Consider the following 19626-nt stretch of genomic DNA (forward strand, 5'->3'; position numbering starts at 1 on the left):
GTGGATATGAGCCCTTTAAACCATAGTCTTGCTATGACAACAGAAACATCCCTGACTGGAGGCAGGAGTGTTATGCACATGCGTGTACATTGTATGTATGGGCCTTCCTATGTTTATTTATCGTAATGTTGTTGAGGCAGGGACTGCACGGTTGCCATACGCTTCTGCATTTTCTTCCCCAGGTATGCGTAACATGTGATAGAATGATACCTGCTTTGTTTCTGTGGTTGAACAATCAGACAGCGTTTGATAAGCTATGGAGAAAACACTTTAACAGGATTTAGCCATATATTTCTCTTCACTCTATCCTTAATAATTGGGTCACAGTGTAGACACACACACACACACACACACACACACACACACACACACCTGCCTGTTTCACTGAGTGCCTGTTTCACTGAGTCCCAGACATATACAATGGACTGCCCTATTTTATACTACTGGCCCAGTTCTGTCATTTTACGATGTGGTATCCACTGTGGCTGCACAACCAAGAGGACCATTCTAAAGTAGGTCAGTGGAGCATTCCCTGTTACGGCAGCTGAATGATACTGCAGGATGCACATTTTCCAACTGGCCTCCCTCTTCTTTGTGTTTATAGCTGCAGATGTCCTATTCCTGTGGATTCCTAGCCTTTACACACAGAAGTAAGAATGAGTCAAAAGGCAGGCAGCCTCTCAACTTTGTCATGGCTTGGTCTGAAACTTAGGCAGGAAGGCAGGAAGGCAGGAATCAGCAATATCACAGGCGGGAAAAGGCTTTGCAGCTTCAAGTAAAGAAAACTCTTAAGTGCATCCAGGATTCATTGCTGTGTCTACTTTCTCTCCACCCCAAGCTTCACTCAAACTCCACCTCAGATAATTTCTCCTCCTTTCCTTCTGACCTGGGCAATACTTTTATTTCTTCCTGAATGGAACAGAGATAAAATACATGAAACACAACTGGTCTCAGAAGAACATGAAAATATGTATTCAGAATATATGTGCTGTGATATTACTGAATAGTATCAATTTGGTGACCTCTAGGGAATGACTAAAAATATAACAAAAGACCACCTTAAATGATCAGACATTCTCCCTTTTCTGGTCTATTATTTAGACACTGAAAATATGTTCCTGTGTACCACTTCTTTCTGCTAAGGTATGATCTGAAAAGGCTCCTAAAACACAAGTCTCTTTTTAGGGGCAGGAAAAACATTACTGTCCTGAAAGATCATCTCTACACAGTGGTTCAAGAAATCACCAAAGCACTTGCAAACATTATGGGCTGTAATTTGAGAGAGACAGCCTCTTTCCTTTGGCTGACTTAAAAAATATTCCCCCCTCCCTGAATTTGATCATTTAAGACTTCAGTTAGTTACTATTAATAGTAAAATAAACAGTTTACAGGAAGGAAGGTCTGTATTTTTTTTCTTACACTGATAAGATAGAGGCAGTGTCTGACAACTTGGCAAATTTTTATTTTCTGGAAAGTTGTATGCATATGAAGACGTTCTCTTGCCACTTAGTCCCTTTCTCATTCTTAATAGTCATGAGATGTTTAAGGATGGGGTGGAGAGGGGAGATAGTGTCCATGTCTTTCTAAGATTAGCATATATAGAAAAACAGATTTAGAGAAATATGTAGCAGTATTATGACCAAAGTCATTGAAATGAACTAGACTCTAACAGTTCCTTTGGCTTCCCAACTTCCACAAACTGGTACCCAAAATAGAGTTCAGACATCCTCCCATTAGCAATTTGGCTTTAGGACATTCCAGTTTGACCACCTGGATAGAGGTCTGGGTGGGATGGCCTTGGAAGGCCAGGGAGAGCACCAGGAGGCTTGTTGAGCCCACCTTGTCCACCTATAACTGAAGAGTCAGTCATGGAAGGAGGCCCCACAGGCCTTTGGCTTATAGTGGCAGGGGCTCCTCCTTTCTGCCACTTTCTAGGTAATGTCTATTCCCCTTTCCTTTGTTACCTCTCAGTCTCTCACTTGAATTTATGATGATGTCAGACTTGGTGTTCCCAGATATCAGTATAGGGCCCCTCACACAGTTGGTGCTTAGTCCATGTGTGATGGATAAATGATTATTGGAGTTAACTGCAATTCTACCTTCTTAATTCTCAGCGTTTTGCTTTATGTATCATAAAAATGATCATAACTGTATTTCTGATGATAATATTTCTTGCTGGTTGAACACTCATTCACTCACTCAACAAATTCATGTTGGCCAACTATTAGGTGCTGGGCTTAGTACTAAGGACACTCCAGAGAACACAGCACATCATGGTGTCTGCCCTCTGGAATTTATGTTGTCACATTTGCCATGTGCCAGTTTATGTGACTGTATTACACAATCTGTCTCCTTTACCCCTTTAGACAATGCCATAAGGAAAGATATGCCTTGAAAAGTTATACTATGTTAAACAAAAGGCAATTATAAACAGCATCTGCTTTTGGTTGGCAATAAAATACAAGAGAATCGGATAGTATGATAAAGGAATCTAAAGAAGAAATTTTAAAAATATGCTGAAATGATGTGTGGGGTATAGGGAAGCAAAAAATAAAATTTCACAATCCAAATCCTTCGTAGAGGCAGTGAAGGACAGACCTGATACTGCAGCTGATTTAATTGCTAACATAAAGCAGCAGTGCCCGAGTCTTTAGGTTTTATAGACTAATATAAAAGGCAAGAATGTGCTAGTAACTTCAGTGAGAGCAAAGCAGACAGGGGAACAATGCTAAAGAGCGGATCTGCGTAAAGCCACCAGAAAGCCCTGAGTTGACCTCTGCTCACCAATCTGCCCCCACCTGCGAGAGACTCATTAGCTAAACTAGTGGAATCCATGGCAATTTACTCCCTTATGTATTTGCTACTCACATTTTCTTCTTGAAAAAATATTACTGAAAATAAACTTTGAGCAACTGAGAAACAAAACAAAAATAAGAGCTTAAGAAAAGGGAAGTTAAGTATAGCTAGAAGAGAAGATTTGAAATGTTCCCAACACAAAGAAATGATGAGTGTTTGAAGTGATGGATAACTTAAATACCCTGATTTGATCATTAAACACCGCATGCATGCATCAAAATAACACACATAACTCCTAAATAGGTGTAATTATTATGTACCAATGAAAAGGAAAGAAAAGAAGAAAAAGAACTGGGAAGTTATGTAGTAATAGAATAGAATGGTGGTGAGTATTGAAACTGGTTAAAGCTAGAAATATCTAACAAGATGTATAAATCTTGTTACAAAATTTGTATATATCTTAAGATTTATTCTCAATCAAAAGTATGAATTATAAAACACTGAAATAATAAAAACCTGGATTGATTTTTAAAATCTGGATTAATTTGCAAAAACAGGAAGTAGAAATACTGTTGCTAGGGAGGTGGGAGTTGAGATGAAAAGTTTGGTAAATTTGTCTGGAATCACAGAGGAACAAAATACCATATTTATTTTTACTTTTTAATAATTTGAGAAATGTAGAATAAATAATGTGTTTGAAAATCCCAGAGGTAATTATTGGTAGAACATATTATATATCTGCCAACAGATGAGTAGCTATTAAAAAGAAAGAACATAGAAACCACATGTGAAATACTGTACACATACACAAAATGGAAGGAAACACAAGCTAGAAAGCATGTAAATCATAAGACAGAGGGAAGGCCAAATATTTCACTCATGACGAGAAATGCAAATCTTCTTCTGTTTGTGAATAAAAATTCAGGTTGGGCAAAAAAGAAATCTAAAAACAAATTACGTTTATTTTCAAAAGAAGCACTTAGAGAACACGACAAAAAAGGTTGAGTGTAAATGTAGATAAAGGCCTATCAAGCAAACATAAAAAAAAACTAAGGTGGAAATATTATTAAAGTGGAATTAATGACAGAAGCTTTAAATGGGATGGGATGCCACTGACCGGGTGCAGTGGTTCACACCTGTAATCCCAGAACTTTGGGAGGCCAAGGTAGGTGGATCACCTGAGTTCAGGAGCTCAAAACCAGCCTGGTCAACATAGTGAAACCCCATCTCTACTAAAAATACAAAAGTTAGCCAGCCATGGTGCAGGCACCTGTAATCCCAGCTGCTCAGGAGGCTGAGGCAGGAAGGAAGGAAACACAAGCCAGAATCGCTTGAACCTGGGAGGTGGAGGTTGCAGTAAGCCAAGATTGCGCCAAGGCACTCCAGCCTGAGCGACAGAGCGAGACTCTGGATAGGATGCCATTTTATTTGGGTATGGATATAATTCACAGTGAAGATATCCCCATTATGACCTTCATGCACCAAGTATCTTTGCATTAAAATATGCAACACAAAGGAGAAATGAAGAGGAAGATGACAGATGAGGGAAGAGGGTCTCTGTGTCAGGCTGCCTTTTGGGCAGGCTGGAGCCTTGATATACTTGGGAGTGACTTTTAGAAAAATCAGAAAATTTTTCCATGTTGTTCTATTTTTGTTTAAATTTGCTTCCGTTGCTGTTGGTTTTATTTGAAGGCAAACTGTTTTTTCCCCATTTACTAACAACTGTTTTAAAAGCACTCACTGTGGGCCAGGTGTATGCTGTATAGCTGCAACGGGAATAGGCACATAAATTACAGCTGGCTGTGTCTTCGAGGCGCTTACCAAAGTCTACACTGTCAATAACATGGAAATTCAGAGAAAGTAAGTGATCACCATGGAATTGGATAAAGCATTTTAATTGGGTCTTGATAGATGTAGGACTGGATTGATGGAGAGAGTAGGAAGGAAGGACATTCAGGTGTTTCAGTAGGAAGAGCCAAATGCTGGGGAACTAAAAATGGGCCCAGAGAATAGTATTAGGACCTTCCATGGATACGTGAATATTTGTGGGAGAGCAGTGGGAAATACGATCACAAGAGCAGGCCTCCTCACTTCCTCTTGTCCTGTCTTCTCTTTCGATGGCAGCTCAAGGATTTTTTAAGATGACATGCAATGCTCCAGAGCACAGCAGTATCCCCTAACGAGTATCACTTCCATTTCTGTGTAAGACTCTAGGATATGTCCTCCTTGAAGTCTACCAGCATCAATTTTTGCTCAATCTTTGCTGGAAGGATTGTGGTTTAGTGTTTCATTTAAGTAATTTTCAATGAGCGATTTCTTAAAATACACAGTACTTGGCAGCAGGCATAAAATTTCAGAAAAATAATAGCAGACGCTAACTTAAAAGTATATTGTGCTTTTTTTAGCTGAAAGGTGCTGTGTACAAGCCGTATATCCATGTGTGCCATTTATACTTAATAATCTCTGTGAGAACACTGGATGGACCCTATATTGAAGTCTTAACAACTCTTTAATGAATCTGCCCTTGCGAGAGTTAGAAATTCTCTCTGAATTATGTATATTAAAGAGATACATGCCAAACTGGGTTCAATAGCAGCCAAATGGAATTACAGAAAAGTAGCTGTTGCTAGAGAACTCCTTAGTTACAATCCATTTGCCCCACTGCCTCCGTTCTCCACTGAGAACACCTGGATTGTTTTCAGGATGGCAGGATTTCAAAATGCTAATGTGTGCTGTGAATATCCAAAGGGGGTACACCAGACAGCATTTGCCAAGCACATGGTTTATCCTCTCCTCAAATCCACAGAGCCTACATCAATATTCTTTCTTTCTTTCTTTTTTTTTTTTTAAGAGATGAAGTCTCACTCTGTTACCCAGGCTGGAGTACAGTGATGTGATCATAGCTCATTGTAGCCTCAAACTCCTGGGCTCAAGTGATCCTTCTTCCTTAGCCTCCTGAGTAGCTGAGACTACAGGTGTGTGCTACTATGACTGGCCAACTTTATTCTATTTAATTTTATTCATTTTATTTTATTTTTTTAGAGACTGGGTCAGAAGTGGGGGAGTTCACTGCTTTGCCCAGGCTAGTCTTAAGCTCCTAGCCTCAAGCTATCCTCTTATCTTACCTTTCCCAGTAGCTGAGATTACAGGTGCAAGCCACTGTGCCCATTGGAGGCTACTTTTGAAACTGCTTTAAGAAACTGCTCTTTTTAGTGTCTTGAACTCTGCCTCACAGTATCATCTGTCATTTTGCAAGTGAGGCTCCAAGTGAGTTTAAACGTTCTTCCAGATGAGATCTTTTCAACTATTTTAAGATAATAGTTTTCAAAGTCTTTTCCAGGCCAAACATTGCCACCTCTTGCAAACATTCCTTATCTGCTGGGTCATCATCTCCTTAGCATGATTATGTTCCAGCTTTACTTATTTTCACTTAAAATTCCATGACCAGGCTGGGTGCAGTGGCTCATGCCTGTATTTCAAGCACTTTGGGAGGCCGAGGTGGGCAGATCACTTGAGGTCAGGAGTTCAAGACCAGCCTGGCCAACATGCGAAACCCCATCTCTACTACAAATACAAAAATTAGCTGGGGGCTGTGGCACTTGCCTGTAATCCCAGTTACTTGGGAGGCTGAGGCAGGAGAATTGCTTGAACCTAGGAGATGGAGGTTGCGGTGAGCTGAGATCGTGCCATTGCACTCTAGCCTGGGCGACAGAGCAAGACTCCATCTCAAAAAAAAAAAAAAAAAAAAAAAAAAATCTGTGACCACAATCAGTAGAATTCTCTCAAGTGGGTCGAACGTGCAAAGAGAGAAATGAACTATTTGCATCTGTTGGACCAGACATTACGCCGCATTTTTTGTCCTCTAGTAGTAAAGAAGCAGCTAAGTTCTGGACACCCGAGATTAATAATTGCATTGGACAAACCACTGAGTTCTGGGTGCTGCATTTTAATATGGAAACATACTATGGCTCAAAGGAGAGTATCTATGTGAAACATTAAAAATAAAAGCTTTAGAGAGAATTTGTATTTTATTATTTGCAAACTGTACAGCTCCTAAAACAACTTCAATTAAGTGATGGACAGAACCTTAGAGATGCAATTCCGTTCTAAGAATTCACCGAGTTGACATTTATTTTTTAATATTCCCCTTGATCTTTGTTTGGCCTTTCTTGCCAAGAGACAACTTCATTGATGAGCAAACATTGATTTGTCTTTTTAGTTCAATGTCTTTATGTATATGTGTGTGTGTATGTGTGTGTGTGTGTGTGGTGTGTACACATATATATTTTTTCCATTCAAGGTTTGGTTAATGGCTTGTGGCTTTGTCGAGCAATGGGATGAAGTCAGAATAGGTCAGAAAACAACTTAATTGTCAAATAACAGCACAGCAGGAAGGCCTGGGACTCAGTGTAATGTAGTATTTTCTCATGTTATATTATTCATTATAATGGCAATATAATGTTTTAGGTACAGCAATTGCAAGGTTCGTCTGCAATTTAAATTTGTTCCTAGTGGAGAGTGTTTTATGCTTCATCTTGTAGCATCAAAGTATGTTTACAGATATAGTGGAGCCTTGTCCTGATCTTATTTACCATTCTAGTGCTGTGAGTGTTGGCAGCCAATGACTCACAGATGCCCCCCTTTTTCTTTCCAGGGGGCTGTCCTTGGCCAAGTGGGATGCTCCTTGCCTGGAATGCCGCACTCTCACTACTTCCTGGGGGCGGGCATGGCTAGTGACTGAGGGACAGAAATGTACAAAGCCTAGTCCTTTGTCTGAAGGTGGGACCACTCGGTGGAATTAGTCTGAAGCAGATTCCAGGTGAGACCACACCCTTGCTTAGCTACTCCCCCCGCCTCTCCTGCTTCTTTGACTCTCCTTCTGCTGAGCGCACTCCCCACAACAAATCTCTTTCGTAAGAGGCCCCATCTCAGGCCCTGCTTCTAGGGATGCTTTCCTAAGCCATTGCCATTATTATTTCCCCCAATGGATGCTAGTTATGAAAGTGAATGATTCTTTGTGCAGCAACTGTATAAAGAAACTTGAAATTTTAGGCAATGAAATACATTTTTCGAAATATCTGTTTAGAAAATATGACTCCGTTTAATATGCTGTGTCTTCTAAGTGAATTTGAATTAAAAACATTTAGTTAATTTAAAAATAGTTTTCAAAACAAGATATCTGGCAATAAACAGAATGGAGTCCCTCAGAAACATCTCCTTATTTGATGAAGTAGACCCATGCATTGAGTTAGTTATATTAATAGTACATGTTGACTTGTCGAAGTCTTTGAAATTTCAATGAGATGCAGATTATCACACAGATTTAATGCTTTCCTGAAATGAGTCATTGTAGACAGTTAATTCAATGTAAGATAGAATGCCATAAATGGAATACATTTAGGTGATACACAGTGAAGCTGAGTTCTCCCACCCCTAACATCATTGTCAAGGCCTAAGAGTGGATCTGCTTGGTGGAAGAAGTGTGTTCCTCTAGCCAAGTACAACAGACAGCTCAGAATTCTCTTAGACTAAGACTCAGTATTGAGTCCCAGTGACTCAAAGGCACGGGCATTCAGCGTTGAGGCTGACAGACACACCTAACTGCCTATTTCATGTCTTCGTGAAAAGCTGGGTTGATCATCTTTGGCTTGCTTATGTGACCAAAGTTTCAGGGAAAGGATAGCTAAAGAGGTGATCATAAAGGGTATCAATGTGTTGAAGGCAAGGTTAGATTAGCTGGAGGGCATGCCACGGTGCCTGCTAAACACAACAAGTCTGAGAACCTGGTAAATAGCAATTTCAGGTGTCAAGTTCAAGGGCAAAGGCCTAGCTGGCAATAAGAAGCTAAGGAAATTAGAAATGGATGGGCAGTGAATGAGGCTGGGGTCTTGGTCTACTTTTATTGATCGGGGATCTTATGGCAAAGGTGAGGACTTTCCATCTTCAAGGCACAGCTGTCAGGAAGGCACAAATGTGAGTCCTTGTAAACTGAACTGTGAGTGTACATGAAGGATGTCAGGTTCATTTTATTTTTAAAGAAGTATCTGTCAGTTGGAAAAAGCGCAGATGAGGTTTGATTCTTCTTGGCTATCATTATACAACCTTTGGTTCCCAGTTGAAAGGAAAAAACAAACAACTTTAATATCTTTTCTGAGATGTCATTCTAAGGTGATAACAGCAGGTGGTCTTTCCCTAAAATCTAGAATATGAGGATAACCTGTGGCTTGAAGGAAACAAATCTTTAGGTAATCCATGTGGAGACAGAAAGCTATATCTGAAGGGTCAAGAAAGAGAGAGAGGCAGATCAATTGTGCTCCATTATCAGATAATTAAAACACTCTATGTATTGTTTTAGAAAGTTACAGCATACATCAGCCCCTACTTATCTTCATTTCTCTTCCTCTTCTCACCTCCTTCCTTCTGCCTTTTCCTTCTCCCCCTTTTCCTTCTGCTCCATATCCCCTTGCTAAGTCCCTTTGTTCTTTCCTGAAGGGAGCCTAATATTGGTTTATTTTGTTTCTGTCCTTGAAAAGAGCAGTGAGACTTGTTGATTCTTTTTTCTTTCTTTATAAAGATAAAATGACAGCTGCAATGTAAATTTATTTCTGACGAGAGAAAAGTGCAGTGCAATTCTCTTTAGCATAGGACTTTTTTTTAGTGATGTTCAAAATAGGGGCTTTCAAAATTGTTGTTGTACTTGAGGTGTACCTAGAATCCTCTTTAGGGTAACGACTATGACATTCCTCAGAGGTGAACTCATTTCTGTTACTCATTTTTAAAAACACATCCTCTGTCTTTTCACACTCATCACAATGAGATCTAAAATAGAGGCTTATCGTCACCTATTTAAGGGTTATTTATGAATAACACTGCCTTGAAAAGGCCCACTGGAAATTTGTGTGGAAATTGAAAGTGACACAGATTCAGAAGCCAGGCAGGCACAGAAACTAAGTTAGAGGCCGAAGTGTCTAAGTACTGTAAGCGTGAGACATGATGAGACCCTCCCACCACCCCCGGCCCAGCAGCCCCAAGCTGACAGTCAGATGCTAGGCATTAAGTCCATATGGAGATGTGAAGTGGAAGGGTGGGAGCTCCAAGACTTGGCAGACTCTACCAAACAAAACAAGATCAGTAATCCAGAGAGCATCCTAAATGGTAGATGAGATACTGAGCCCATTCTCCACCCCTCCCTGTATCCAAGCCCTTTGCCAGGTGGCTTGCAGTACTTGCTACTAGAGACAGCAGGTGGGGGTTAGGGGGTTGCCTCTGCCTTGACTATGGGTTTGGCCACATAACTTAATTCAGCTAATGAAATGCCAGTAGAAGTCAGTGTGCCACCTCTGGCCCACGGCCTTAAGAGGCTTTGCATGCTCCCAATTGTCCTCGCCATGAGAAGTGCATGATGTGGCTAGCCCACTAGTTCAAGGAGAAGGCAGGAGATAAAGAGAAGAGAGAAGATGCAATAACAAAGCTGAGTCTGGATCAGCCAAACCTCAGCTGATTTGAAGATGCCTGAGTGAGGGTAAAACATGGCCATTTTTAAAGAACTTCTAAACTTTTCAGCACTTTAAAACTACTTTTTAGGGTGGCTTTTAGGCAACTTTCTGGTGGAAATCTTTGACTGATACAAGCACTGTTCCTAAGTGTCGCCATTTAAAAGGAGAAAATGAGTCAGAGTGACTAGAAAATAAGAACATGAGTACATAAAGGTTTTCTGAAAATGAGAACAAGCCTTGTGTGTGATTGTAAGAAGGGTTAATATTACCCACCATTTTGAATATCCTACCCCTTAACTGAGCCTTGGTAAAGGGTGAGGAGAACTGCAGAACTCTGACTTCCAGACCATATTGGATGTCACTGATATGACCATACACATAAGACAGATATTGGCGTTTTTTTCGGGAAGCAACAAGGATTCCAAGTCTCACTTGTTGCCTATATGCAGTGACGGGCTGATGCAGGTGTTCAAAGACCCAGACCTCGGGCTTCAATGCAAGAACACGCTAAAGGGCTTTAGGGATCTCCAGGGGATCAGCTGAAGTCCTGATTACAACTGTATCATAACCCAACTTCTCCCACTACCCAGTGCTGCTTCCCTTACCTTCTCACAAACACTGTTCCCCAAAGCACTCCTGAATGATCTTCCCGCGTGTAAATCTCTGAGGCCTAGCATCTGTCCGCAGGTACCTGGCCCCGTGGCACACCACTCTCACTCAGCTTTCCGGGGTGCTGGGATCTGGAGAAAGGGGTGGGAGAAGGCCTTACCCACTATCATGTGGTTGCAGACATCACAGAAAGTGGGCTTCTTGAAGATGTGATCCTGAAAGGCATGAGCCTTGCCGCCTGGATGCAGGCCAGCCCTGGCGGGTGTGGACGTCAGGCTTCCTGGAGCAGGGAGTGGGCTGGAGCTGGGGCTGATCTCAGCCACCATGTGTGCTCGCAGTTTCGTGTCTTCACTGTTGGTTCGCTGGAAGAAGTTGTCAGCACTTTTGCTCCGTAAACTCTTGGTCTTGAAAGAAAGTGATCGTTTTAGTTTCTGGAGCTGCAATGCAATGACAGAACAGTCTCTCTTACGACCAATGGATCAAGCAGACTGAGGCTGTGGGGGTAAGATCTGCTGTGTGCGCTGCACAGTCCCCACGGACACCCTCAGCCTTGAGAAGGCTCATAAATGTCCCTGTGTGGGTGGGGTGATGGCAGTGCCTAGTAAAGAGGGAATTTCCCCTGCCCCTGCCACTAAGCCAGATGAGCAGAAAGAGGTCCCATTTTGCCCTTGCTTCTGCCCCTGCTCCTCCCCACCTGTCTCCTTAAAGTCCTACCAGTGTGCTGTCAAAGTGTCCCACCACATTGAGTTTTGACATAATTTGCCTTTTGAATTTGAATCATTGGAAATATTAAGTATACATACTCAAGGACTCAAAGGCTACATGTGTAAAGCTGGCCTTTCTCTCTTATGATCACTTAGCAGCCACCTGTCTGCACACAGCAAAGCAGAAGAGTCTATTGTCTGACTCAAAATCGATCTCGCTAAACTATCCACAGAGCACAAACCAGGAACTCTCAAGTCTGCTTGGTTCTGAAGCATACGGATGAGTAACCTGTGTGTGTGTGTAGGACATAGGACATATTGTATTATCCCTTTGACTTTCTCTGCTCTTCCTGCTGCCCTCCCTCTTGCTTTGGCCATGACAAACTAGACTATTTCTCCTTTGCCTCTGGGGCTTATGAAAAGGCACCAAAACAGGTTTGGAAAAGCACAAGATTCTGGCAGCTCTGGGTTTGAGTTTAATCTACCCCTCTATTCTGGATCCAGGAACTGGAGGATTCTGCACCCTGATGACAGCTTGTACCATGGTGCACCTTGCTCTGTCCATCCCCACAGTGGCCTTCTAAAAGTGTCTCCTGTTTACTCTGCTTTCTCATCACTAGTCCTTAGTACATAGTTTTTCTTTTCACCCAGCAACAGGTCACTTCACCTTTAAGGTGGTTTCTTTTTGTAATTGAATATCCATGGGAGTTCTTTCTGTTGCCTGGAATAAACATGTATGGCCCAAAGCTTCAGAAAAAAGATGCTCAGATATCAAACTAAAAAGCTTCTACACAGCAAAGGAAACTGGAAGAAGCTGTCAGCACTTTTGCTCCATAAACTCTTGGTCTTGAAAGAAAGTGATTGTTTTAGTTTCTGGAGCTGCAATGCAATGATGGACCAGTCTCTCTTATGATCAATGGATCATGCAGACCCAGGCTGCGGGGGTGAGATGTGCTGTGTGCATGGCACAATCCCCACTGACACAGAGTGAAGAGACAACCTATAGAATGGGAAAAAGCATTTGCACAATATGCATCAGACAGGAGATTAATATCTAGAATATACAAGAAACTTAAGCCTCTCAATGGCAAAAAAAAAACAACCCTCCAAACAATCCAATTTTAAAATGAGAAAATGATCTGAACAGACGTTTCTCAAAAGAAGACATACAAATGGCTGACAAATATATTTAAAAAGTTCAACATCACTAATCATCAGGGAAATGCAAATCAACACCACAGTGAAGCATCATCTCACCCCAGTTACAATGGCTATTATCAAAAAGACAAAAATGACAAATGCAGAGAAAAGGGAACTCATAGACACTGTTTGTGGGAATGCAAACTAGTGCAACCTCTATGAAGAACAGTATGGGGGTTCCTCAAAAAGCTACAAATGGAACTACCATGTGATTCAGCAATCCCACTGCTGGGAATTTGTCTAAATGAAAGGGAATCATTACACTGAGGAGACATCTGCCCCCCCCCCCATGTTAATTGTAGCACTATTCACAATAGCCAAGATATGGAGTCAATCTATTGGTCCAACAACACAATGAATGGATAAAGGAAATATGGTACATGTACATGATGAAATACTATTCAGCCATAATAAAGAATGAAACTCTGTCATTTGTGGATGACAAAGATGGAACAGGAGGACATTATGTTAAATAAAATAAGCCAGGAAAAGAAAGTTAAATGCTACCTGTTCTCACTCACATGTGGAAGCTAAAAAAAGTTGATCTCATAGAAGTTAAAAGTAGAACAGAGGATACTAGAGACTGGGAAGGGCAGGGCGAAAGGAGGATAGGGAAAGATTTTTTATATAAAAAAATGACAGCTAGATAGGAGGAATAAGTTCTAGTGCTCTACAGCACTGTAGGATAACTATAGTTAACAATAATATATTATATAGTTTCAAATAGTTAGAAGGAGGATACTTCTGAATGTTCCCAACATAAAAAAATGATAAATATTTGATGTTATGGATATGCTAATTACCCTGATGTGATCACTATACTTTATATGCATTGCAAAATCACTATGTACTCCATAAATAGGTACAATTATTTTATGTCATTAAAAATAAAATCATAAAAGTAATTTAAAAAGAGAAAAATAAACAAATGGTGCTCAGTACTCTTGTCTAATGAGGGTCTCCATAAGTTGGTCAGACTCCCCCGACACAATATATCAGACAAGTTTACGTGGCCTTGCCAAGCCCAACCACCTCTGTCTTAACCCCATAAGTTCCACTTCAGAAGTCCAGGAAGATATGGTGGTCATTAGTGTTTGGGGTAGACTACAAAAAGCCTGCAGTTCTCTCCCCTTTCCCTTATCCATGCACTTTGCAATGTGAATTTGCATCTCAATCTATCAAAAGTGGAGTCTAGTTTCCCACTCCTTGAATCTTGTTGGTTTCTGAAATTTGACCAATAGAAGGTAGCAGAAGCAATTTTAAGGCAGTTCCAAGCCCAGGCCTTAAGAGGCCTTGCATACTTCTGTCCACCCTCTAGATACCTACCAAACTGCCCAATGAAGCCTGAAGGATTATGAGACACATGGTCCAGTCAATTCCCTGCCACTTTAGGATAGAGTCCAGAAGCAGAGCCACCCTGCTGTCCTGCAGGAATAAGGGAGTCTAGATGAGACCAGAAGCACTATCCAGCTGAGTCCTTGTCAAATTGTCAACGCACACACTCTTCAACTACAAAGATGACTGGTGTTCTAAGTCATTAAATTGGATATCTATAGTGTGTACACAACAATAGATAACCGGTACAATGCTGTTCTCTCCACCCTCATGCATGTAGTGGGATTGTATTTCTTTGCCCTCCTGAGGTCAGGTGTGGTTGTGTGAAGCCAGCTCTCCACTTCAGGGAGCCATACAAAAGAGAGGCCCTGCAAAGCCCTCTGAAAAGCCCCACTAGGGCTGCTAATAGGGCATGATCAGCTAGAAAAGGCTAGCCAGAGAAGCTGTAACAACCTGCAGAAAGGTCAGAAACACTGGACCAGCTAAGACTTTTGTCCCTTCCCCTCTGCCCTACAGCTCAGACTAACAGAGGAGTCAGAGCTACCAAAGAAGGAGGAAGAGGGAGGTGTCCCTGAGTTATTGTGGAGTTGCTTATTGTTGAGGCATAAGCTAGTGTATCCTGATGGATACAGGGCAGTGAGTCCTGAGTCCTTGGAAGCATAGCATTGATTTTGAAGGACACTCCATCTCTGAAAAAAAGCTAAGTGAGGAGGCCTATGAGAGAATCATTCATTGAGATTGAGCCACATTGAGGTGAGGACCTGGATGCTGCAAAGGAGCAGTGCAGACCCTCTTCACTTCAAGTCCTTCAGGCTGATGCTGGACTGATGCTGGAGGAAGGGAGGCTTACACAGGAGGTAAGACTGAAGTTTTATTTTAGAAGAACATTTAATACGTTAAACTGAACAGGAAGGTAAGGAATCTGCCAAGGTTTTGTCATGGGATATGCAACCCAGGGAGAGGTTTATCAAAGTAGACAACATCACATAGAAAAATAAAAATCATTTTCTGTTTGCTCCCTACTGAGTTCAGATGATTCAATAAATTGACTACTCATGTCTCAAAATCAGAATAACACCCACCCTGACGTGAGAGTCACAGAGGATAATGTGTGGGAGAGCCCTCTGAGAACTCCACAGGATATAAGTGGATGGTGGATGATGGGGGGCAAAAGGGGGAAGCAAGGAGCTGGGAATATGGAGCTGAGCTAAGTGCTTTGCCAGGCAACCTATCTTAATCCTTCCAACCATTTGGTGATGATGCGATTTTACCCCTGGAGAAATGGAAGCTGAGGGTGGTTAAGCAACTTGCCTAAGGTCACACAGCTTCTGTGAATCAAGACCAGGGTTCAGATTGAATCTGCCTTCCTCCAGTCCCCATCCCCATGCTCTTTCCACTGCTGCTGAATCTTTAGAGGAGGGATGGAGCAGTGGAGGAGAGTCACCCCCCACCTCCAGGGAGATGATACTGCTTCTGGCCATCAGTGAGGATGTGGAGCAGGAAAGCAAATCTGCTTTTTGGGGAACTATTTCTTTCATTTTATATATTTCAAATTTCTAAAAAAATGATGAAAGAGCATGCCCTGTTTATCAAAGGAGAGCATCAAATGTCACTGCATGGCCTCTGCTGGCAGGACAGGGAAAGTGACAAGGAGGATGCTTACACATATCCAGTCTTGTCTCCCTCCTGTGCTCACGTGCTTTACTTCTCCTTTCAAACCCTTTGTCATATGCAGTGTGGTGTTCTGTGTCCCCTGGAAGTTGATGTATGATGTTCAAGTATGATGCCAGGAGACCTGCCACATTTTTCTTGCTCTGGGGGATGTGGCGTGGAAATTGTATCAAGCCATTGGACCCTGCCTGCCTCTAGAGCTGGAGAATCTGTTTTGGAAGTCAATGTGACTTATTCAAGTGGGAATCTCAAAAGAAAACCTACAAGTTAAATTAAGCCCTAGACATGAGCTTAAAGGAACATGCTTTCTCTAATTAGCCCAAAAGAGCAGAGGCCGGAAAAGAACATATGAAATGTAGAAATAGAAGCAAACCCTGATCATCACAGATGTCACAAAGTGATCAGCTTCCATGTACCACTGCCATGGCCCAGCTCCATTTTATTTATAATAATAATGATAAAAGACACAGATATTCTTCAGAACCTTACCATGTGCTTGAAACTACTCTATATCATTTACTTCATGTAATCATTCTAGCAACCTTATGGGTAGGGAATCATTCATTCAATAATTCATTCAGGCCGGGTGTGGTGGTTCACACCTGCAATCCCAGCACTTTGGGAGGCTGAAGCGGGCGCATCACCTGAGGTCAGGAGTTCGAGACCAGTCTGACTAACATGGAGAAACCCTGTCTCTACTAAAAATACAAAATTAGCCAGGCGTGGTGGTGCATGCCTGTAATCCCAGCTATTCGGGAGGCCGAGGCAGGAGAACTGCTTGAACCCGGGAGGCGGAGGTTGTGGTGAGCCAAGATCGTGCCATTGCACTCCAGCCTAGGCAACAAGAGTGAAACTCCATCTATATAATAGTAATAATAATATTAATAATAATAATTCAATGAATGTCTACCATGGGTACTGCTCTGAGCTAGGCATAGACCTTGATTTGGGGGCTACAGCAGTAAAAAACAGGATTAAAACCTTCATTTTAAGGTTTTAAGATCTAGTGGGTGAAGATAGACTATAAGTAGATAACCAAAATATAAATTTGGACAGGGAGAGGAGGTACGAAGGAAAATAAGGCCAGAGCTGGGCATTAGAAGGTGACAAGGAAGGCTTCTCTGACCGGTGACAGTGGAACAGAGACATGAAGTGAGTGTTTGAGCTATGCTGGAGAAGAGCATTGTGGGCAGTGGGAAAACCTAGAGCTGAGGCCCCAACAAGAGAGCAAGGGCATGGTATTTGAAAAGCACTGGGAGGTCGGTGCGTCTGGATAAGAACGATGGGGGAGAGAAAGAGCAGATGCCAAGGCTAGTTTCTTGCTGGACATTGTAGGTCATGGCAAGGGCTTTGGAATTTATCCTAAGGGTGATGGTTTTGAACAGGGGAGTGACAGGCTCTGACTTTTATTTAAAAGGGTCACTCTAGCAGCTGTGTGGAATACCGGCTGTAGGAGGGCAACATGGAAACAGGGAGACAAGTTGGGAGAGGAGACTCTTGCGATAATCCTGATGAGAAGTAATTTTAGCTTGGCCTTGCATAGTTATGGTACGATATGGCTGAATTTGGAGTTGAGTTTTGAATAAGTTTGAAATACTTATTTGGAATTCAAGTGGGGCTGCCAGTTAGGCAGCTGGATATATGATTCTGGGATTCCAGGGAAAGGTCCAAGCTGGAGTAATACCTTGGGAGTAATTAGCATATTGATGGTATTTAAAACCATGAGACTAGATGAGATCACTACATAGGCAGTGAGTGCAGACACGAAGGAGAAGTGATCTGAGGACAGAGGTCTGGGACATTCCAGTATTTAGAGGACAAGAAGATTGGTAAGGACAAGCAAAGGAACTTGAGAAGGAGAGGCTGGTAAGGAAGGAGAAGACCCAAAGAGAGGAGTGTGTTAGAAGCTGAGGGAGGAAAATGATTCAAAGAAGAGAGAATAGCCAAAAGCATGAAATGAATCTTAAATAATAATGTCAAGTAAGGAGAGGTTTAGGAATTGGTTATTGTATTTGGTAAAGGGAATGTCTTTGGAAGACCTTAATAGTAGCAGATTCAGTGAAGTGGTGAGTGTGAAAACCTAACTGAGGAGGTTTCAGGAGAGGATGGCTGGAAGAAAAGTGAGCAGAGGGAAAAGTGAGCAGAGGTAGTGAACATGGACAGTTGGTTTGAGAAGCTTTGCTATAAAGAAGATTAGTGAAAAGGGGCAGTATCTGAAGGGAAATGTAGCATCCAGGGAGTTTTTCTGTCATAGTTTGTTTAAATACAGGAGCTTACTCCAGCATGTGTTAAATCTGATGATGCATAAGAGAGAAAGCGGCATGCTGGAGCCATGTCCCTGGGTAGTTGAGAAGAAGGATTGCCTTTAGATTGGAGTGAGGCAGGCTGCTGTAAGGAGAAAGATGGAGAAGAGTTGGTGGAATTGGTATTGGCTGGATGTGGCTTTTCTCTTTTGATTGCTTCTATATTCTCAGTGAATAAAGAAAAAAAGTGTCTGTCTCCTGAGTCAGAGACAATGGGAGATGGAGGGAGGAGATGTCAGAAGCTGAAAGAGGGAGATGTGGAATAACCATTTCAGAGACAGGGGAGGGTGAATGGACTAGAGCAATGCACAGTGGCAGGATGGGAAGGTAGCTCAGAGGGTCCATTTTAGGTTATTTCCTCATTTTACAGATGACAAAACAGAAAAATGGCAACTTGCCCAAAGTTAAATGGCTAGGAAGTTGCAGAATGAAGACCCTCATACAGACCCGTCTGTCTACAAAGCTTCTAAAGCCAAATGGACTTTCATAAGGTATCCCACCCTTGATGTGCTCTTAGCAAAATTTCTCTGCTTCGTGTGTTTTATTTTCTGGTGCCTGCCGGAATTTCAGCAATAATCCATGTGGTTGCCAGGTTGAGCAACACTACTTCTATGGCAATTAGTCAGGGAATGCAAAAATTGGGAGTCATGAGAGCACTGGGAACACAGAGAATTGCAGCCTGAAGGTGAATGCAATAGCAGGTGTATTGATTTACCAGCCTGTTCTGCAGTGGCACATCAAGTTAATTAACCAGTGTGCACTTGATTGTTTCTGCCAGGATCTAAAGTCCACGCTATATGGGAAAGGGGTGGTTCTGATGCAAAGAGTCTGCCCACACAGGCAGTAAATTAGGAGGCACAGTCACCATATCAACTGTTTCCTGCCCACTGACATTTAACCATAAAGTCGGTTGCCACTACACAGTCATTTCCTTGGCTATTTAACACTGTACCATTAATGCACTGACTTTTACTTCTGGATTGAAATGAAGTCATCAGGGAACCTTTGACAAGCAAATGCTTCCTCCTTAATGCTCACATGTGGTCTATATCTTTGATTTTTAAATGGGCATTTTTTTTTAACCTGTTAACTTTTCTAAAATAGTTGTGTCTTGTTCAATGAATAAAGAGCATTGAAATGCTCATTATTTCCATTTTTTCTGAGAAAATATTAAACCATTAAATGATGACATCTAAGAATTGAGCACATAACTGTCATATTGTGACCCAATAGCCCTCGCGCATTGACTCGCGAAGCCAGCTCCCTTCACACTCCAGCCGCCATGCAGATTCACCTCATCTATCCCAAGTTTGGCCAATGGTGTAGTTTGTCAAAGCACTTTCCACATTCACCGCGAGCATTTTACATGTGAACTCAATGGACAGACAGTGAGCATTGGGGGTCTTTAGACATGTAGTGTTTAGTATGAGGATTAAATTTCTCACCAACAGTTTTTCCCCACTCACAGCTTGATTTCTTTTACCGCAAGTACAATACATTCCAGGTACTGAT

General features: G+C 41.9%; 1 protein-coding gene across 1 annotated transcript in view; it reads right to left on the bottom strand.

The window, feature by feature from the left end:
• STAC (SH3 and cysteine rich domain) overlaps positions 1-19626 on the bottom strand; it is a 170382-nt gene that overhangs the window by 93834 nt on the left and 56922 nt on the right. The window contains exon 2 of the mRNA XM_050776672.1: positions 11062-11338. Coding sequence (XP_050632629.1) covers positions 11062-11338 — 277 coding nt within the window. The remainder of the gene's footprint in view (positions 1-11061; positions 11339-19626) is intronic.

Source organism: Macaca thibetana, chromosome 2 (genome assembly GCF_024542745.1).
Source record: "Macaca thibetana thibetana isolate TM-01 chromosome 2, ASM2454274v1, whole genome shotgun sequence".
Classification (NCBI taxonomy): Eukaryota; Metazoa; Chordata; class Mammalia; order Primates; family Cercopithecidae; genus Macaca; species Macaca thibetana.